The sequence below is a fragment of the Ictidomys tridecemlineatus genome, chromosome 1, assembly GCF_052094955.1.
Source record: "Ictidomys tridecemlineatus isolate mIctTri1 chromosome 1, mIctTri1.hap1, whole genome shotgun sequence".
In the NCBI taxonomy this organism is placed as follows: domain Eukaryota; kingdom Metazoa; phylum Chordata; class Mammalia; order Rodentia; family Sciuridae; genus Ictidomys; species Ictidomys tridecemlineatus.
Genome location: NC_135477.1, coordinates 5,647,830 through 5,670,432, shown reverse-complemented (window position 1 = coordinate 5,670,432; position 22,603 = coordinate 5,647,830). Strand labels below are relative to the sequence as shown.

Below are 22,603 nucleotides of genomic sequence, written 5' to 3'. Positions count from 1 at the left end.
CATACTGTTATTGGGTGAAGAGCTGGGGAAGGAAAATTGATTTTAGAAGGGTTCTGCCCAGTACATCAACGTTGTAAATGCACGTGGCCTCTGTACAGCAATTGAACCTTCGGGAATTTATCCTACAGTCATCTTGGGCAGAAATATGTCTGTTTGAAGTGGTAAATGCTGGGGGCAAATCTATATGGCCGTCAGTCGGGGACAGGTTAAATAAGTCATGTTGCATCTCTGCAATGAAACACCTGGCAGCCAGCGGAAAGAATGAGCAACTGAAAGAAGTATGTGATATGCTGTCCTCTGATTCAAACAAGGACATAAGGTGAAGCAAGGACAACGGGAAGGTGATGGTTGCTAAAGTTGGGTAGACAAAATTTCACTGTCCCCTTCCCCATTTTAGGTGTTTGAAAATTTCCATAATCGAGAGCGAGAGCGAACGAACTTCCACTGTAGTGCAGACCTTTAAAGACAGTTGATGGGGATCCAACATGGCGGCGGGCTCGGAGAGATCAAATCTCTGACCTCTTCAGCTGCGTGGGCATAGGGAGTCGTAAACTGTCTAAATGCTATTTTCTCAGGATCACTAGGCAATGCAGAGCTGACGTGGATCTGGGGCGAACAGTCCGGGACTCTCAGAACACACAATGAGCCAGGATTGGCTGCATTCAAGCTCTCCTTCGCCTGCTTCTCGCAGCCAAACCACTATGACTCAGCACTAACGATCCCGCCGAAACAACTGGTCGGCCCTTCTGATCCTACGGAGGTAAATGCCAACCGAGCCTACATAGGCAGTGGCCACAGGATTGAAACGGGGCTTGGGAGAGACAGACAGGACCCACCTGTTGCATTGGTCACCCGGCAAAGGGAACGAACTGTCACCATTTGCATGGGATACCACCATGACAGAGAACTGACATCACCAAAACACGGCGGAGGAGATAAATTCATTGAAACCAGCGGCAACAGGTGTGTGATCCCCTAGCCTTCCCTCTCCACACATTGGGGAAACCTTAAGGGCCCCTCCCCCCTCCCAGCTCTCTCGTGAGCTCAATAGCCAGACCAATCAGGAGTGGCGCGGGACTCGCAGTGTGGAACTCCCTGCTACCGCTCCCACCAGTGCTGACAACTGAGGTCCCTTGCACCAGCTACCTGGGGCATGGCTACCGGAGGGCAAGCAAATTCGCTGGGGGTTCTCAGCCCCAAGCTCTACAAACTTAGGGTCCGAGGGAATGGCAAACAGGGAGAGTGTGCCCAGGCGTTCATGAAAACAGAACTCCCAGGAGCAGCAGACCTGGCGTGTAGCCAGTATTGTGGTGAGCGTCACCAGCGAGCGGGGGCCTGGCTTGAGGAAAAGAGGGGAAGTGTCTAGACACAAGAGAAGGCCCAAGGCACCCAGGATTGGAGACCCGCCCAGTCTGGGAGGAAGAGCTGCTGCACAGTGATTGGTTCCCACCTATTGAGAGCAGAAGCTTGGCCCAGTGGGCACAGCTCCACCTACTGGAAGAGAAGTTAATCAAACTCTAAGACTGCATTTATTAATTTTTTTTAAATTTGGTTTTTTTTTCATTTTCATTTTTTTGTTGTTTTGTAAATATTTTTTTAAATTTTTTTAATTTTTTTAAATTTTTTTTATTATTCTATTTTTTTTAATTTTAATTTTCATTTTTTAATTATTATTTGTCTTTTCATTTCTTTTCAATTCTCTTATTCCCCCTTTCTTGAATTCTATCTGCTTACTCTCATTCTCTTTAGTGACTTCTTCCCTTCCCTTCTAATACCTTTTCTCCCAAGCATCAAATAAATTTATAGGAGTAAACAGTAACTCAGCAGTCAAACAGAACAAGAAGTAATAAGAGCAGCATGAAAAAGCAAGGAAGAAAAGGAGTACAAACAATGCAGGACAGCCTAAATATTCAGGAGGACCTAGAGCCATCAGAAAAATGGTCATATAAGGAACTCAAGGAATACCTTAGACAGATGGAATGGAACCTTAAAGAGGATACGAGACAGCAAATTCAAACAGTGAAAGAATACATTGAAAATGAATTACATAAACAGATAAAAGAAGAAGTTAAGCATCTTTATCAGGAGATAGAGATTATTAAAAAAATCAAACAATAATTCTAGAAATGAAAGAAACTATAAACCAAATTAAAAACTCAAATGAGAGTATCACTAACAGAGTGGAGCAATTAGAAGCCAGAACGTCAGATAATGAAGACAAAATATATCATCTTGAAAAGAGTCTAGCCAACTCAGAAAGGCTGGTTAAAAATCACGAGAGAAACATCCAAGAGATATGGGATAACATAAAAAAGCCAAATTTAAGAGTCATCGGGATAGAGGAAGGCACAGAGATTCAAACCAAGGGAATGAGTAACCTGCTGAATGAAATAATTACAGAAAACTTTCCAGAAATAAAAAAGGAAACGAATATACAAATTGAAGATGCATACAGGACACCGAGCACATAAAATCACAGTAGACCAACGCCAAGACACATTGTTATGAAGATATCCAATATACAAAACAAAGAGAAACTATTAAAAGCTACAAGAGAAAGGAGGCAGATTACATTCAGGGGTAAACCAATAAGGTTAACAACGGGTTTTTCATCACAAATGCTGAAAGCAAGAAGATCCTGGAACAACGTATTTCAAACACTGAAAGACAATGGATGCCAACCAAGAATTCTGTATCCAGCAAAATTAAGCTTCAGGTATGACTACAAAATAAAAATCTTTCATGATAAACAAAAGCTAAAAGAATTTACAGCTAGAACACCAGCATTGCAAAGCCTCTTGAGCAAAACACTACATGAGGAAGAAATGAAAAACAATAACCAAAACCATCAGTAGGAAGTGCCTCGGTAAAGACAGAGGATGGGGGGAAAGCTAATCATGGAGAAACAAACTAAATTAGAAAAAAAAGATAGATAATCAAACATGGCAGGAAGTACAAACCATATATCAATAGTAACTCTAAACGTTAATGGCTTAAACTCTCCAATAAAGCAACATAGGCTGGTAACATGGATTAAAAAAACAAATCCAACAATATGCTGCCTCCAGGAGACACATCTGATTGGAAAAGACATACACAGGCTGAAGGTGAAAGGTTGGGAAAAAATATACCATGCACACGGTCCTCATAAGCAAGCAGGGTGGCCATCCTTATATCGAATAAAATCGACTTCAAGACTAAGTTAATCAAAAGGAATAAGGAAGGACATTATATACTGTTAAAAGGAACCATTCACCAAGAAGACATAACAATTATCAATATTTATGCACCAAATAATGGTGCTTCGACGTTCATAAAACAAATTCTCCTCAAGTTCAAGAATCAAATAGACAACAACACAATAATTATGGGTGACTTCAACACACCTCTCTCACCATTGGACAGATCCTCCAAACAAAAGTTGAATAAAGAAACTATAGAACTCAATATCACAATCAATAACCTAGACTTAACTGACATATATAGAATATATCAACCATCATCAAGTGGATATACTTTTTTCTCAGCAGCACATGGATCCTTCTCAAAAATAGACCATATATTATGCCATAGGGCAACCCTCAGTAAATATAAAGGGGTGGAGATAATACCATGCATTTTATCTGATCATAATGGAATGAAACTGGAAATCAATGATAAAAGAAGAAAGGAAAAATCCTACATCACATGGAAAATGAACAATATGTTACTGAATGATCAATGGGTTACAGAAGACATAAAGGAGGAAATCAAAAAATTCTTAGAGATAAATGAAAATACAGACACAACATATCGGAATCTATGGGACACAATGAAAGCAGTTTTAAGAGGGAAATTCATCGCCTGGAGATCATTCCTCAAAAAAAGGATAAACCAACAAATAAATGAGCTCATACTTCATCTCACAGCCCTAGAAAAGGAAGAGCAAAACAACAGCAAATGTAGCAAAAGGCAAGAAATAATTAAAATCAGAGCGGAAATCAACGAAATTGAAACAAAAGAAACTATTGAAAAAATTAACAAAATTAAAAGTTGGTTTTTCGAAAAAATAAATAAGATTGACAGACCCTTAGCCATGCTAACGAAGATAAGAAGAGAGAGAACTCAAATTACCAACATACAGGATGAAAAAGGCAATATCACAACAGATGCTACAGAAATACAGAAGACAATTAGAAATTATTTTGAAAACCTATATTCCAATAAAATAGAAGATAGTGAAGACATCAATAAATTTCTTAAGTCATATGATTTGCCCAGACTGAGTCAGGAGGATACACACAATTTGAACAGACCAATATCAATGGATGAAATAGAAGAAGCAATCAAAAGACTACCAACCAAGAAAAGCCCAGGACCAGATGGGTATACAGTGGAGTTTTACAAAACCTTTAAAGAGGAACTAATACAATACTTTTCAAGCTATTTCAGGAGATAGAAAAAGAGGGAGCTCTTCCAAATTCATTCTATGAGGCCAACATCACCCTGATTCCAAAACCAGACAAAGACACCTCAAAGAAAGAAAACTACAGACCAATATCTCTGATGAACCTAGATGCCAAAATCCTCAATAAAATTATGGCGAATCGGATACAAAGGCACATCAAAAAAATTGTTCACCATGACCAAGTGGCATTCATCCCTGGGATGCAAGGATGGTTCAATATACAGAAATCAATAAATGTTATTCATCACATCAATAGACTCAAAGATAAGAACCATATGATCATCTCGATAGACACAGAAAAAGCATTCGACAAAGTACAGTATCCCTTTATGTTCAAAACATTAGAAAAACTAGGGATAACAGGAACTTACCTCGACATTGTAAAAGCAATCTATGCTAAGCCTCAGGCTAGCATCATTCTGAATGGACAAAAGTTGAAGGCATTCCCTCTAAAATCTGGAACAAGGCAGGGATGCCCTCTATCACCACTTCTATTCAATATAGTTCTCGAAACACTGGCCAGAGCAATTAGACAGACGAAAGAAATTAAAGGCATAAAAATAGGAAAAGAAGAACTTAAATTATCACTATTTGCAAATGACATGATTCTATACCTAGCAGACCCAAAAGGATCTACAAAGAAACTACTAGAACTAATAAACGAATTCAGCAAAGTGGCAGGATATAAAATCAACACACATAAATCAAAGGCATTTCTGTATATCAGTGACAAAACTTCTGAAATGGAAATGAGGAAAAACACTCCATTCACAATATCCTCAAAAAAATACTTGGGAATCAACCTAACAAAAGATGTGGAAGATTTATACAATGAAAACTACAGAACCCTAAAGAGAGAAGTAGAAGAAGATCTTAGAAGATGGAAAAATACACCCTGTTCATGGATAGGTAGAACTAACATCATCAAAATGGCGATACTACCAAAGGTTCTCTATAGGTTTAATGCAATGCCAATCAAAATCCCAATGGCATTTCTTGTAGAAATAGATAAAGCAATCATGAAATTCATATGGAAAAACAAAAGACCCAGAATAGCAAAAGCAACTCTAAGCAGGAAGTGTGACTCAGGTGGTATAACGATACCAGACTTCAAACTATACTACAGAGCAATAGTAACAAAAACAGCATGGTACTGGTACCAAAACAGGCGGGTGGACCAATGGTACAGAATAGAGGACACAGAGACTAATCCACAAAGTTACAACTTTCTTATATTTGATAAAGTGGCTAAAAGCATGCAATGGAGGACGGATAGCATCTTCAACAAATGGTGCTGGGAAAACTGGAAATCCATATGCAACAAAATGAAACTGAATCCCTTTCTCTCGCCATGCACAAAAGTTAACTCAAAATGGATCAAGGAGCTTGATATCAAATCAGAGACTCTGCGTCTGATAGAAGAAAAAGCTGGCTCCGATCTACATATTGTGGGGTCGGGCTCCAAATTCCTCAATAGGACACCCATAGCACAAGAGTTAATAACAAGAATCAACAAATGGGACTTACTCAAACTAAAAAGTTTTTTCTCAGCAAAAGAAACAATAAGAGAGGTAAATAGGGAGCCTACATCATGGGAACAAATTTTTACTCTTCACACTTCAGATAGAGCCCTAATATCCAGAGTATACAAAGAACTCAAAAAATTAGACAATAAGATAACAAATAACCCAATCAACAAATGGGCCAAGGACCTGAACAGACACTTCTCAGAGGAGGACATACAATCAATCAATAAATACATGAAAAAATGCTCACCTTCTCTAGCAGTCAGAGAAATGCAAATCAAAACCACCCTAAGATACCATCTCTCTCAAGTAAGATTGGCAGCCACTATGAAGTCAAACAACAACAAGTGCTGGCGAGGATGTGGGGAAAAGGGTACTCTTGTACATTGCTGGTGGGACTGCAAATTGGTGCGGCCAATTTGGAAAGCAGTATGGAGATTTCTTGGAAAGCTGGGAATGGAACCACCATTTGACCCCTATTGCCCTTCTCGGACTATTCCCTGAAGACCTTAAAAGAGCGTACTACAGGGATACTGCCACATCAATGTTATATCAGCACAGTTCACAATAGCTAGACTGTGGAACCAACCCAGATGCCCTTCAATAGATGAATGGATAAAATATGTGGCATTTATACACCATGGAGTATTACGCAGCACTAAAAAATGACAAAATCGTGGAATTTGCAGGGAAATAGATGGCACTAGAGCAGATTATGCTTAGTGAAGCTAGCCAATCCCTAAAAAACAAATACCAAATGTCTTCTTTGATATAATGAGAGCAACTAAGAACAGAGCAGGGAGGAAGAGCAGGAAGAAAAGATTAACATTAAACAGAGACATGAGATGGGAGGGAAAGGGAGAGAAAAGGGAAATTGCATGGAAATGAAGGGAGACCCTCATTGCTATACAAAATTATATATAAGAGGTTGTGAGGGGAATGGGAAAATAAACAAGGAGAGAAATGAATTACAGTAGATGGGTAGAGAGAGAAGATGGGAGGGGAGGGGAGGGGTGATAGTAGAGGATAGGAAAGGTAGCAGAATACAACAGTTACTAATAGGGCATTATGTAAAATTGTGTATGTGTAACCGACGTGATTCTGCAATCTGCATTTGGGGTAAAAACTGGGAGTTCATAACCCACTTGAATCTAATGTATGAAATATGATGTCAAGAGCTTTGTAATGTTGTGAACAACCAATAAAAGAAAATAAAGATAGTTGATGGGTTTGTCATGTGACATGAAACCAAGGAAAGTTCAGTTAAAGTTTCTCAAGTGCAGGGCAGGCAGAGGTAGAGGTTAGCAGAAGTCTAGGACCTTGGGAGACACATTTTAGATTTATAGAAGGATTAGACTCAAATTTTCATCAATCCCTGACTCGTTGAATCTGATGGGCCTATGGAGAATAGCCGATACTGCAAGAAGAGTTTATTTTCACGGGGTAAAATTCACATCAGCATGTTTCCTACAGGTCTAATGTGTACAAGGGGCTGGACTGTGGTGAACCAGCCCTGCCAGGTCTCTGGACGGGGCAGAGCAGGCGTCCAGGTAGCTCAGCATCAGAGGCAGGGGGCCTCCTGGGCTTTGGGAAAGCTCCCTCCTTATTCCGAAACAACACTCTAAACGGCAGAAATGATGGAGGAGCAGAAATGAATCCTGCCATTGCTATTTTGCTGAAATTTCTGATGTAGACACATAGTACCAAAAATTGGGTCGGTAAATATTATCATGGGCCTATCAGACTTTTCAGGAAAAGATTTCAGTTCAATGAAATTCAATCTGCAAGAGATGGATTCAGTTGACCTTTTAATTTTTTTTCTATTGTTCTATCAAGAAGCAGTGGCTATTCTGAGTGGAAAAAAAATCTTGGCCCTTAGTTCAGCTCTGTATTCCACTGAGGAAAACTACTTCCTAACATTTTCCAGGGAACTGAGGGTTAAGGAAAAAAAATTCCCAGAATGAGCATGACAGGCATCCACAGGGAGAGTTCAAGTGCACTCTGCGGGGCCAGCGTTCAGGACAGCGAGTGGGTAGTGCTTGGGAGCGCCTGGGTGTGGGCATGCTCCCCTCTAAGCTCCCTCCATCCCGGTGACAGCAGGAAGCTGTCTTGATCTGCTGCTTAGTTCAGCTTCTCTAGACACAATTTTCTTTGAGCTGAGAAATTTATTTCTTGGATGTGACACTGAGCATGTTTCATGTTTTTTTTTTCCTTTTTGAGCATGTTTTTGATTAAATGGTAAATGAATCAATTAATCCAATGAACTGGAGTAAACTGTCTAAGGGTCTCGGCTGGGCATGCCCCGGGACCCCCAACACCCCCTGCAGGCCTTTCCCCTGCCCCTTCCCTCTTCTGCGCACTTGTGCCTGGCCGTTGGGAATATGCCCTGAGTGCCCTCATATTTTTAGCCTTTTGTGGGTCACACTTATTTTTCATTTGAAACTTAGCAATTTGAGTCCATCTCTTGTGGGACAGTGGGACACTTGGCCTGTGTCCCTCTGCTGCCTGCCACCTCCCATCCTCCAGCAGCTCCCTCCTCTCCCAGCAGCTCCATGCCGACTCAGCAGGATGCTGTCCTCTCCCAGCACAGGGAACCTTCCCTTCCTCCCCCCAGCTGGCCTCACCCTAGCAGCGTTTCCAGGGCTGTTTCCTTTTTGACGTTCAGAGAATTCCCAGGTCCAAAAGCCTGGTCGGGGGGGGGGGGGGGTTCACGCGGGTGTCTGAAATCACAGGGCTGACGCTCTCTCCCTGTTGTGCCTCAGTGTGTGCCCTGGTCCCCACCCTCCCGGGACAACCTTTTAGGATTCTGCTTAAGACATGTTCTTGGTACGCTCTTGTGTATTCTCCACTTCATATAATTCTTTTTAAGAATTCTGTAGTAAAATTGGCTTTTTCAGTCTTACCATGTAAGTCTCTCGTAAGCCCTCTCAGATCTGTCCTCAACTTCTCAGCCCCGCCTGCAGCTTCTTATTTTAACGTCCTCTTCTTTCCTTTCTAGAGCCCAACATGAACTCTGCCCGGCCTCAGAGGGTGCAGGGAGCCTCCCCCTTGCTTCCAAAGGGGCTTGACACATGCAAGTGTGCACTGACTTGTCTTAGCCCCCACTCCAGGGCACATTCCTGGGGAGCAGCAAACCTAACACACAAGTCAAGGCCAACTCAACGGGAGGCACAGAGATGTTCTGTTGTGCTCTCTGCCCCCGCTTAGGGGGTCAGATGCCCCCCCACCTCTTATTCTTTTCCTTGTGGACCGTTCTTTTCTGCAGCCTGCACTTGACCATTCACGCTTGGCTGGGGTTCTGGAGAAATTGTTAGCAGCCAGCCAGCAGTGATAGGAATACACTGAACTTATTTTCCTCTAGAATAGCTGATGGGGATAAAAAAGAAATTAAAGTCTGCCTCCTTTATCAAGACTGGGGAGGGTGGTGGTGGCTGGGATGAGAAGTTTTAATTCCAAGCCCTGTTTTACCATGCAATAAATGGTACTTTGGAAAGGTACCTTCACAGACAAGAGAACGACTTGATTCAACTGTCCTTGAATTTTAAAGCCAAACAACATTTTAGAGAAGATGAAATGTTTTCTACTAAGAACTAGCTTACCTTTTAGATGTGAGCTTGATCGATATAGTGTTAGTAATGGTGTTCTCTTTCCTCTGGGAATGATTATGTGATGAGTTTGGACAAACCAAGCAGAATTAGTTGTGTGGCTGCAGGTCAGAGCACAGGGAATTCTAAAATGCAAAGCATCAGTGGATTCCATCTGTGCTGCTGAACAAGACCACCTCCACACACTCCCCACACCTACGTGGAGTTACTCCAGGTCTACGTGTGATGGGGAAGAGCCTCGTCCTCACTCTGTGTCACTTGTCTTGGAAGTTTCCAGACAGACACCAACCTGGAGTGAACAGGTGGATTTTTCAGTGAGTAATGGCTAAAGGATCACAAAGGCAGGTCTTTTCCAAAGCCTGCTTGAAAGGGAATCTTGAAGACTTCACTTCTGTGGGCATGCACAGCTGGTGGGAGAAAGACTTCCCTGGGGACTGCCACCCACAAGTCGTGTGATCAGGGAGAAGTGGCTTCTCTGATGACACGACATGGGTGGCAGTCCCTGTTTGGCACATGCACAGGTGGGCTACTTAAAGGCAGGAATAAAAAGCCCCAAATAAGGGACTCCACGGGGCTCCATGGACACGGGAGAGCATGTGCGGAATGCTGATTGCTGCTATTGACTGCTTCATCGGGTCCTCAAACAAGTCCATGGGCCAGGAAGTGGAGGAGGGGCCACTGCCTTGCACCCACTTAACCCTGGCAGGTTAGCAAGACACATGGAAAAACAGAACCCTGGACAGCCCAGCAAGTCAGCAGGAGAGACTGCATGCGGGCCCTCCCGGCTCTGCAAGCATGGAAGGCATGGGAGGGTTCACAAGGAGCCATTAATACGCGGAATATTCAAAACTGGAGCTCTTCTGTGCCAAATGCAAAATAGAATTACAACAAATTACATGATCTATTAAGAAAGAAACTCATACATCAGGGAGCCAACTTGACCTCTTAATAGAAGCAAAAAAAAAAAAGTCAAAGGATAGCGACAGATAATGCATAGAACAGATCCCTGAGAGTGGGTGTGGGAGCTGGTCTAGCTTGTGACAGCGGATTCCCTGCTCCTGTGCAGTGATGTCACCTTAATAGTTTGTAATTGACTCTGCGGGATGGGGGGGGGGCGTTATATGAAAGAGAAACCTGCTATATGTCAGGATTTTTTTTTTTTTGGTACTGGGGATTGAACTCAGGGGTGCTTTACCATTGAGCTACATCCCCAGCCTTTTATTTAATTTTTAATTTTGAGACAGGGTATTGCTATGTTTTTGATGATCTCACTAATTTGCTGAGGCTGGCCTTGAACTTGAGATCTTCCTGCCTCATCCTCCTGAGACACTGGATTACAGATGTATACCACTGTGCCCAGCACTGCATTTTATTATTATTATTATTATTTATTTTCTTTAGTGCCAGTTTACCAGCACACCATTGGCTACTAGACATACATGAAGTGGTTTGAATACCAGTAACCAAAGAAACACAAAAAGAATTGAGGTCTAACAAGATGGAATGAGAATAGTTCACCCTATTCTTCCTGTTAATTACAACAGAAAAGTCTGGACAGAATTCACAAGACGGCTAACGGAAGACTCTGAAAGCTGAGAAAGAAAGTAGACTGGCCAGTGGCCCCAGGACTAAAGGAACCACCCGGTGGTGAGTCCCTGCGAGGGTGCCGGTGTCCTCCTCAAGGTACGTAACAGGAAAAAACACATAAGCACACCCGACCTGGAAACAACTAAAACACCAAGAAACAAAAATGAACCCAATAAACCTGCCCTCTGAAGCGGAAAGTGTGATGGATGGGAAAGACCTTCTCTGAGAACACTGAGGGTATATGAGTACCAGATAAAGGAGGTTTCAGAACAAACACAACCAAAGAGGGACAATTCATAATGACAAAGGGGACCTTACAGTTCCCCAAGAAGACACAACAATCCTAATGATGTGTACCCACAGCAGGAGAACGTCAACACACTTGAAGCAAACACTGATGGACTGAAAGGCGACCCAGTTACAGCCAGACCCGTCAACAATCGTTTCAGTCCCCGACTGGCCCACTACACAGGAAGGAAACGGAGTGGTGTGTGCATCTATCAAACTGGAAAGGCTTTGAAAGGCTGATATTTGGTACTAGCATCCTGTTAGGAAGACAAAATCAATGTGGGAACAAACACATAAAACAGTTCCAAAAAACATTGAACTATGAGGCTTTAAATGACCAGTCCTTTTCCCCCATGTTTCACTTTTAAGACTCTCCTAAGGGAATAAAGAAGTCCCAAATTTTATCTACCTAGACTTTCATAACAGGCTGCTCATAAGAGCAAAAACTAGAGATATCCAAATATGCCCACTAATGGCAAGTCCTTAAAAAACCTTATTTTGGGTTCTGGGTATGAACCCCGGGGTGCTCTAACAGTGAGCTATATCCTTTTTATTATTATTATTGTTATTTTAAAATTTGAGACAGGGTCTCACTAAGTTGCTGAGACTGGCCTTGAACTTATGATTCTCCTGCCTCAGCCTCCTGATTCACTGGGTTTACAGGTGTGTCCTACCACACCAGGCTTCAGAAACTATTCTATAGTCCAAAAGAATGCTATTGCTAAAATAACGTTTTGTAGGATTAATAATGCCATGATAAATGGGAATGATTTTAAGGCAAAAATGCAGGAGATAAAGCTGGTATAGAGCATAGAACTTATTTTAAAAACAGTATATAAAAATTACTAGAAGAAAAATAACAAAAGCAATAAAAAATTACCAACGATCTCCGTTTTTCATTTGCTGTGTTTTCCCCTTCTCAAGTGTCCTATCATGAAGTGCCACATTCACACTCAAAACAAACCATTACTTTCAAAACCGGCAAAAAAATGAGAAGATAAGCACAAAATAGACATCCTACTTCTAGAAGAGAGAGACTCAATAGGTGATGAAATTCTTGTGTTTAATTTTGAAGATAAAAAAATGTAAGGAAGTGTGACCTTTATTATTCTAAGAGCGACCATCTGCCTTGGATTGCTGTCTCTGTTTTATCGTCCAGGCTACTTAGTAGTAGTGCCCTCTGCCATTCTCAAATGTGTCATGGGCTAAAGGACAAGTTGCAGGAACACTTTTCCTATTCTGAATATTTTAAAACATTACTCCTAGTCAATTAAAATACATCGTACTCTGTCAAACGCTTCATGCCCATCATCTCATTTAACCGTCTGAATAGCTGAATCATCTCCATTTTATAGAGGTGACAAGAGGTGGAGCAGTTTGCCCAGGTTCCCAGCGCGGCAAGCAGCAAAATCTGGATTTGCACTGGACCTCACGGGGCGGGGCTTACCCACCGGGGCGGGGCTTACCCACCAGGGCGGGGCTTACCCACCGGGGCGGGGCTTACCTGGGTCTGCCTGGGCACCGGGTCGGCGGGCAGGGGCCTGGCGGGGCCGCTGGGCGCCCGCGGGGCCTGCTGGAGGGGCGGGAGCACTCGCCGCGGTGACTGTGGCTGAGGGACAGCCAGGGCGTCGAGGGGCCTGCTGATGTCCACATTCTGCCCCTGTGGCCATCTCCTGTCCTGCCCGGTCAGAGCAAAGAGCCGTGAGGCGGAGGGTTCAAGGATGTCCGCGATTCCCAAGGGGACGCGGCGGCTCCTCTGCTGCAGCTGCAGGCGGGGATCCAGGGCACCCCGAGGAGGACGGCCCACACCCACCTGCCCATCTGCAGTGGAGGAATCCATGTTTTATTCAGATTCTTAAAAACTGCTTTGATTGGTCAGTGAGGGCAGGACCCTGGGCAAGTGAGAGAGAGACCCTGGACCCTGCCCCTGCGGGGGAAGAGAAGGAGGCGGGAGGGGCAGCCTAGCCTGACCAGGCTCAAGGCACCCCAGAAACAGAAAACTAACCCGGAGGGGGGCCTGGCCCCGGGAAGCCGCGCTCGGGGCTGCTCTGGACCTTGGCCCAGCGCCTGTACTGCAGGCCCCACCCTTCCCTCCCAGTTCCTCGCTCCCTTCCTCTCTTTTAAAAACCAGTTTTCTGGAGGGCAGTGCCATGCGCTTGCTGCACACAGTTCATGTGCAGATTTGGTAGTTGCTGACCTACCTACACCATGAAGCCGTCAGGACAGGCACAGTCATGGACCAGTCACCCCAGGGCATCCTTGTCATTCTCGACTCCCCCACCTCCACCTCCTGCTCCCTGGCCACTGCTGATCTGTGCTCTGTCCCCGGGAGTCAGCCTGCATTTCCTAGAGTTACATATGCATATAAACGGGGTCTTTTGTTTGGTTCTTCACTCAGAATTATTGAGACTCATCCACAATATTGTGGACATCAGTGGTCGAGTCCTTCTAAATACCAAGCAGTGTTCTGCTCTGTAAATATATCACAGCTTGTTCATCATTTTCCCTGTTGATAGACACTTTCAAGTTTGGGGCTCTTTGAAGAAAGCTGTGTTTTTGGCTGTCCTAGAGCAAGCCATTCTTGCTCACCACCCCAGGTTGGAAATGAACGAACGAAGAATGAGGAACCCCAATGAAACCTCACTCTACTTTCTGGATCAAGGGAGACGGAACTAAAACAGTTTATTTCCTGCTAAGTACAAGATGATGATTTTTAAAAAAATAATTTCTCATTTCTTGACATCGGTCTTGTCCCTGTTATAATTTGAATTCTTTCATTGGATGACTTCAACATTCAAGAATTCTTACAGATACATCAGAACCACTTGGTGGGAGGGCTGGGGTTGTGGCTCAGCGGTATAGCACTCGCCTCACATGTGTGAGGCACTGGGATCCATCCTCAGTGACATAAAAATAAATAAAGATACTATGTTTGTCTACAACTAAAAAAGATTAAAAAAAAGCACTTGGTAGAAAAAAAAAAACAAGTATGAGAATGAACTCGAGCAGGAGGGACCAGGAGGGGCTCTGGCCTCAGGATCTCTCTCTTTGAAAGAATGGGGCAGACTGGTTTCCCCAGCTCTGGGCTTGAGCAGAAGGGGCACAGCTGGGGCTGAGTGAAGCTCACAGAATATTCCAGGAGTCACAGCAGCTCCCCCAAACCCAGCTGGTGGCCTCTGGAAACAGCAAGGAGGTCCCGGTGACAGGAGCCAGCTTGGACCAGCCTGGGACTAGAGGGGTCGGGGCTTACGGTACCCCACACACCACGTCACATCTCTGCAGGGGCCAGGGGGGCTTCCATGGAGGCACTGTGGGCCTCCTTCCAGGCCCCCCAGCCGGCCAGCCCTCAGTGACCCGAGTGAGCCGGCCGTTTCCCGGAAGCAGCTAGGATCCCCTCCCGAATCCATCTTGTGTCGCAAGCTGCGTGTCCATGAGCCCAGTGAGTCCCCATGTTCATCCCACACTCACCTTCGGTATGTTGGAGTGCGGTGGCCTGCTGGACGGGCCTTTCCCAAGGTGGGCGCGATGAGCCTGCGCGGGCTGGGAGCGGCTGGGTGGCCGGGAGGGTCGCACACACCTGCAAGGCAATCCGACTTGCTAGCCACAGCCGTTTCTTTTCTCCCTGGTGTTTATAGTGACACTCAGAACATCACTCACTCATTTCAACTTACTGTGGCAAACTTGCAGAGGAAGAATTATCTCATGCTTTTATCAGATTAAAAAAAAATATTGACCTTCTTTCCCCCAGAGCCACCCTTCTGTCAAATTAGTTCTTACTCCCCGTAGACACAGCCATGGGGTAGCCGGGGGGGGGGGGGTGTTTGGAAAGAAGCTGGAGCCAGAGCAATGATGGCTTTGAATGTGCTGGGACCCCCAAGCCACCCCCTCTGAGGAGAACCCACAGGGTCCCCAGGTGGGGCACAGCTTATGAACACCAGGGTGGAGAAAACACCGCACCCTGCACCCGCACCCTGCACAGCCCGACAGCCAGCAGCCAGGTCAGAAGCTGCCCCCGGTCTTCCTGTGCAGAGAGCCTGGCCCTCTCTTTTCTAAGGCCCCCCCGGGAGAAGCGGCTGGCCCTGCATCCCTTCAACCATCACCTCGCCCCCGAGGACCCTGCTAGCCACAGCCACAGCGCGAGGCCCAGCGCACCTCAGCTTCTCGAAGGTGGTTTTCTTGTTGGTAAACAGCAGCCGTATCAAGGTCCTCCTTTTGAGGTAAACCCCAAACCCAGCAGCGAGAAGACACAGCACGGTCACCAGGGTCCCTATGGTCACGCCTCGGTTATCTGAAACACAACACACTGGGCTCCAGAGGGCGGCAGTCAGAGTGAAACATGGGAGGTATCAAAAGGTGACATTTACGGCAGAACGGACTTTGAAGGGACAAACGGAACGGAGGTGAGCAATCCCCGAGTGATGGGCCAATAAACCAGCTTTACTCCAAAGGTCACAGTCGAGGTTCAACCCACGCAGCCGTCGTTCGTTGTGATGCTTGCTGAATAGGAACATGGGGGGTCCGAGGGACAGGGCAGGGCCACGTGGCCTCCCATTCAGGGCAGTGGCACAGAGAAGGGTAGAACCACAGAAGGTAAAGGGACCTGCCACTCGCGTCCCAGCAGTCGGAAGTCCCAGGCTGCGATGGCTGTGGCCTGGTCACACAGCCACCCTCCTGGGCTCCTCCTCCCAGGGCCCAGGGTTGCCGGCTGCTTTATCTTTTCTTATATTATTATATTATCTTTTCTTATATTATTATATTATCTTTCTTTTCTTATATTATTATATTATCTTTTCTTATATTATTTTTAGAATGAGACTTATTTCTGAACATCTCAAATCAGTGAAAAGAGAAACAGAAAAATCATAGCTTAAATGAAACACCCTGGGTTCTGTTTGGCCATATTAGGGACTTAGAAATGCAGCTTTTTGTTGGAGACCCCCTTTCTCTGAGAGGGGGCTGTTTATTTTCTCTGTGGAGACATCGCCTTGTGTAGGTGGGTCAAGGGTGGGAAGGGAGGGAGCACTGAACCCAGGTTGGTCTTTGACGGCAGCTGTAGTCGGAAGCCTTCTGGGGACACCGAAAACGTGCAGATTGAGAGATTTACTCCCAGTTTTCCCTGGTCTGTGAATGGCTTGAGGGCGGGCATCGGGATTCATTTGTGTGTGTTTACTACCCGCAAAGATCTGGGTGTGCTTCACATAGCAGGTGCACAACAGGCTGCTGGTGGTGACCAGGAAGGTGGCTTCAGTCACCAGCCTTGCTGCCTTCCACACTCGGCTGGCTGCGGGTCTGACACAGCAGCCCCCTCTGCCCGACACCCTGACAGTGCTGCGACTCCATGCCCCCGTCTGTGCCCTGCCGTGCTGGCCTCCCTCTCCCTCACTGCTGCCATTCTCACCCCTGCCCGCCCCAGCCAGACTCTAGGCCTCTGCACAGCCCCTTCTTTCTGCCCCCTGCAGATCTCTAAAGACACATGGCTCCCCCCTGTTCCTGAGCTCTGGGATCGCTCCCCTCTGATAATGCCCTCACCTTCCCGTCAGGCTGGCCTTGTGGCACCTGCCTGACCCTCCCTAGGAGCTGCACAGTGGCGGGCAGGGGGCAGGACTTGCTGAACAGTGACTGAGCCCAGGCCACTGAGCAGGGGGGACACAGTGGCTCAGACCTGCTCCCTTGGGAACGTGTCTGAGGTGAGGTGCTAAAAGTGCACCTTCTTTTACCAGATGACAGCAGAGGGGTGGGTGGGGTGGGGTCAGCTCTGCAGAGATCTCACTTTTACACTCTAAACAGGGGCAAGGGAGAGTGGGAGTCTCGTGAGTTGGACTTTTTGGAAACCCTAAGACCTGAGTACACTGGTCACGCACGTTCACGCCCAGAGACAGAGTGTGCAGAGATGCACTGCCTTCTCCAGCTCCTCCCACCACCGCCAGTTTTACTTGATCAAAGACAGTATGGGTGGCAGCGTCCTTGATGGACTGCAAAATAAACCTTGCTATTTTTTTTTTTAAATAAAAAATGCTTGCTGTCCTGCTAAGGTACTAAGTTGCAACAGGAGGCCAGTTGTCATCGAGGCCCAGAGGTCACTGAGGAAAGGGGATGCCAGGCTTGGCCCTGCTCACCCCCACTGCAATGGAGGCTCCATTGGGACCAGACCCTCTGGTCCTTTCTCTACTCGCTCGGGGCCCGGGGCTCGGGGCACGAGGTGGACTGGAGCTCTCACGGGAGCAGTGCCGAGTCTTTAGGGGAAGGGGACCAGGCACTCTTTGCCCTTCCTCTGCTGCTTCTGCAGATGTGCCTGGGACGCTGGCCTGCCCTCTGGCCTGTGTGCTCTGCCTGGCCCTGCAGAGTCCTGTTGTGTCTGTTGCCAAGGAAACGATAGCAAAGCCAGGGTTTCAATGCTGCCATTCACAGCAGGGTTTGGGGACACGTGACCTCCCCTCTGGCAGCATTGGTCACGGTCTAAGCATCATGGGGGCTCAGGGTTGTGTCCAGAGGGCCAGGCAGCCTGTCCCGTCCATGCCACCTCTGGCTGCCCAGCTGCATGCTTTCTGGCCTCTTTTTTCCCAGCTTCTTTCATTTTAAAAGGGACATCCTTCCGATTTGTCCCTAACTCGCCCCCCAAAACCCAGAGAAAACAGCACCGTACGAGGAGACCATTTTGAAATTGCCCGAGGAGCCTCTATGGGGACGGACAGACTTGGATCTCAATCTTAGCTGGTTGATGTTGGGCAAGTTACTTCAACTCTCTGAGCCTCAGGTCCTGTATCTAATGGTAATCTCTGCTTCAGAGTTGTGCGAGGAGCAGGTGACATCCAGCGTGTAAAGGGCTTGGCCCGGCACCTGGACACCCCTACTCCATGTGTACAGCTGCTGCTGTTCCTGCTGCTACCTCCATTAGGAGAAGGCTTCTGCCTGGTCAGGAGTTTAAAAGGCATAAACTTCACACCTTGTGCCCCAGTGCACAGAGGCTGGCCCTCTCGGGGCCTTCAGACCTGCAGATGAAGCTCATACCACTTGGCAGTTCACTGTGGACACTGCCTTAGCTGAGCAGAGTGTCACAGACCAGGGAACCTGCAAACCCAGCCACTTGTCAGAGCAGGGAGCTAGGAGCCTTGGACGGTCAGGTGAGAACACAGGTGCGCTGGGAACTGGGAGAGGCCTCAGGCTGTGCAGAGCCACTCCTGTACCCACACTGACTGCCCGTGGGCTGTCACTTCCCCTGGGACACAGGGACCTCACTGACCTGCTTGCCGGATGGGGCCGCTGTCAGTGCTTCCTCCAAAGCCGAACTTGTCGCAGAACGGAGGCGCCCAGTGGGCCTCGCAGTGGCAGTTCTTCCTGTTGTTGCACACCTTTGGGGGCAGGGGACAGTGTTAGGGTGCCCTCTCTAGCAGGGGGCCATGCTATATGCTTGAGCCCTAGTTGAGCACCACACAAAAACAAGGGGACCGTGGCCGGCCCCCACTGGCACCTGCCCAGCCAGACGCTAGATGTCACTGTGAGATCTGGCCCCAGATAGCACAGGTGAGGCCAGCCCTGAGGCTGGGAGCGCTGCACCATCCACCCATCATCTGCCACCCAGAGGATGGTGGGGTGAGGAAGCCTTCCCGGCTCTCCCCCCTGCCTCTTCTTGCTCTCCCCATCTTTCTTCAATCTGGGACACTGTCACTATCGGGCTGTGATGAGAAACCCTCCAGTAGTAAGGAGGGGCCTGCTCAGGGGCCTGGAACCAGACTGCTGGGGCCTCCGAGACCCCACAACCTCCTGGCAGGAGGCGCGGGAGGCCAGGCGCTCTCTGGTCCCCTTAGGCTGGAGCGCTGAGGCAGCCCTGCAGCTGGACCCCCTTTTCCTGATGAAGGCTCTTCCCACTCTGGTAGGACTCACCATTGCTGGTTATGTAACTTAGTGAACTGGTGCATGAACCCATGGAATGTGACCCTGCAGGCCAGAGGACCTTGTTTCTAGGGCGATTTGGGAACACAGGAGAAAAGCCAGTCACTAAAAAGCACCTGACAACTTTGGAGTGCAAGGGACAATACAGAGTGGCCGGGGAAGCCAGGACAAGAAGCACTGAGCCCTCAGGTGGCTGTGGAGTGTCCAAGTTTCCCTCCACTTAAGGAAACAGACTGTAATTGCAGGTGCCGAACTGCTGCGTGGTTTAGTCACAGAGGTGAAAGAGCAACCATCAGTGAACCATGAAGTCCCTGCATCAAAATATGGGATCCAAACACATACCAACTGATTTTAAGGCAAAATGAAACGTTTGGAGCGTGTGTCTCACGGGAGGGTCCCCTGCTTTAACTGACTTTGATGAATTCAACAGAGGTAGTCACTCTTTTGATGAAATCACCCCCAACTGCTTCAGATATGAAGCCTGACGGTCGAGATCGCCTGTGATGGTTTGGGAGACAGCTATGAAGCTAGAAGCAGTTTTAACTAGCCAGTGGCGTGGCTCGTGCTGTCTTGACTATTCCTGGAAGGTGCAGCTGATAGGGAACCACCGGAGATTCCCCTGCTGCAGCATGTGGACCCCTCCCATCTTGCAGCTGGTGTCAGAGAAATCACAGCCCTGACACCCTGCTTGGTGGGGCTAGCAGTGAGCCTGGTCTCATCAAGGAGGGACTGTAGCCATGCCCTTGGCACTAAGTCATGGCCAACTGGTCCAGAAAATGTGGGCCTTTCCTCTCCAGAGTGTGGATGAGGTGCCAGGGACATCAGAAAGGGAGGCTTCAGTCCTCCCTGCTCGCTGCTGACCAGTCAGGTTACTGTGCACACATCATTCCCCCCATGTACGTCTAGATCTGTCAGTAAAACGACGGGGCTGGACTAGCTCGCCTCTTATGGCCAATCAAGAGAGATCTATTATCCAGGGAAGACACAGCCATCCTGAGTTAGGCTGTGCGTCAGCTAAATGCTGCAGCCACCAACCCAAGAGGTGCGGCAGGTGTGATCCATCATGGCTGTGACTCCCACGTGCCACATGGGAATCACTGGCAAGTGTCTGGAGATTTCAAAAACAGACGTCAGAACATGACTTCTGTAGAAAAGGTTTCAGGAAACCAAATGAACCACTGGCATGGCCAATCAAGATTAATATGATTCCACTGGAAATAACTGAGCCCATCAGGAAAAATAAACCTCATTTTGGACTGTTCTCTTCTCCCTTAAAGCTTCTGTGAAGTAGAACACAGCCTGTTGAGTCAGGGACCTGTCGTGAGGGGCTTCAGAGCACACGGTCACGATGGTGGACCGTCTTGGCTTTAATCCCTTCCCGAAAAAGTTTGGTTCAGACACGTATTTGGAATGATGGGGGCAAGACGGACAGCTCTGTTTGAAATGCTAATGTGAGGCACTTCACAAGCAAGGTGAGCTTTAAAATGACTTTGAAGATGACAAAATTCTCAAAATCACAGAATGCTAATTTAAAAGATAATGACCACTCAATCTGATTTTCTCTGTGAAATGAAGATGACATTTCTTGTGCGATGTAAAGGTCAAAGAAAATTAACGTCGTTAGAAGAAAATATGGAGAAGACGCTGGCTGCTCTATTTTTAAAAAGCTGTGGGTTGCAAGAGCCTTTGCGAAGAGTGACTTCCTGCTCAGCTGGGTGGCTGGTCTCGGATAGGGCAGGGCAGCCTACTTACCCCCCGGCCGTGGCATCGCATGGCACAGTCCTGAACACCGAAGACGCTGGTGTTCTGACACCGCCGGTTGAGGCAGATCTGCAGGAAGAAAACACAGCAAGCATCTCAGAACTTCTGCTGAGGAGGCTTGGAGAAGACTCCCCTTTCAGGTACCTGGGGGCAGTAATTGGTGCATTTGCCGCACGGACAGGCTCCCGCTGTCTAACTCCAACCTCGGCTCCTGGCAAGACCAAGTTCAATGACTTGAATTCAATACTCATGAATGTTCTTATGCTTTATGGGGTTTAAAATGGCTTTAGTGCATCCTGAAGCTGTATCTGATTTTCTCCTGACTTTTGTTTAGAGATGACAATGAAACCTACATATTAGAGCACTTTTTCTCCATTGAACAACACGGGAGAGGGTGAGACGGGTTAGTCCTGACCCTGGGGTCTGTGAAGACTCCAAGAATCCAGGGTCCAAGCGTCTTCAAAGAGAGATGTCTAAACGGGGGAACATTTTCAGAATTCCAACTGACAAGGAGCATCACTTGACACAAACCATCGACAGAAACGTCTGGCAGAGGGAACCAGGCTCCGTGTGTTTATCAAGCATGGCAGAGGCAGGAATTTGCCAAATGACACTGGACGGGTTGAGAGACACAGTGTCACCTAAGGTATGTGACCGGCTCCCGACTCCAGGGATCAGGTCCTTTCGCCTCACAAGACGAACGGTGGTGTCGAAAGTGAAGGGTCTGGTGTTTGGGATGCAGAAGCTTTTTAATTAGGTAGAACCTTCCTATGGGAAGAGTCCTATTTGACCCAACAGCTCAAGTAAGAGCAAGGGCCGACCCATGCAGGACTGAGGGATGGGTGGACCCTGGCCAAGCAGACTGTCACATTCCAGCGATAAGAATATCATCCCAGGTGGCAGAGGACACAGGTGCTCCTGGTCAGAATCGCAGTGGTCGGTGCTGCTGGCCTCCGATTCCAGGGGCAGGGCCAACGATGCCCCCATGGTCAGCAGAGTCCTTGGACTTTTAGTGTCCTGGCACTCCTGCCTCTGGCTGCTAGACAGGTTTAAACTCTGGTGTCACTGTAACATCAAGGCCAACGTGGCTAAGGAGGCAGGCAGGACACACAGCTCGCCTCCTGCACCATCCTATCGCAACAGCCTGTGGCCACGGGAGGGCGGGCTGGGGGGCCAGGCTGCAGGCCATTCCTGCCTTCCAGCTTCTCAAGGGAAGCAGTCCACATCTGTCCTTTCCTTCTTTCGACCTCCACACTAGTGAGAGATTCCAAATCGTGCTGAAAATGTGCCTAAAAAAAGCATTTGGGAGTTGATTCATCTTTTCCCTAAAACATCTGATTAACTTCCTATCATTTAGTCTGATGAGAAAAATTTGGTTTAAAAAAAAATCAGTGGGCCAGAACATGAAAATCTCAATTTCTTTTTTCCACTAAAAAGTTGCTTTTATTTCTATGCCTTAAAATACTTCTGGTTACCTTTTCCTGTGTTTTGCCAGGACC

General features: G+C 47.0%; 1 protein-coding gene across 1 annotated transcript in view; it reads right to left on the bottom strand.

The window, feature by feature from the left end:
- Adam12 (ADAM metallopeptidase domain 12) overlaps positions 1-22,603 on the bottom strand; it is a 311,142-nt gene that overhangs the window by 25,281 nt on the left and 263,258 nt on the right. Inside the window, exons 17-21 of the mRNA XM_078024409.1 lie at positions 21,096-21,173; positions 18,694-18,802; positions 15,606-15,741; positions 14,922-15,030; positions 12,958-13,131 (exon numbers count right to left, since the gene is read on the bottom strand). Coding sequence (XP_077880535.1) covers positions 12,958-13,131; positions 14,922-15,030; positions 15,606-15,741; positions 18,694-18,802; positions 21,096-21,173 — 606 coding nt within the window. The remainder of the gene's footprint in view (positions 1-12,957; positions 13,132-14,921; positions 15,031-15,605; positions 15,742-18,693; positions 18,803-21,095; positions 21,174-22,603) is intronic.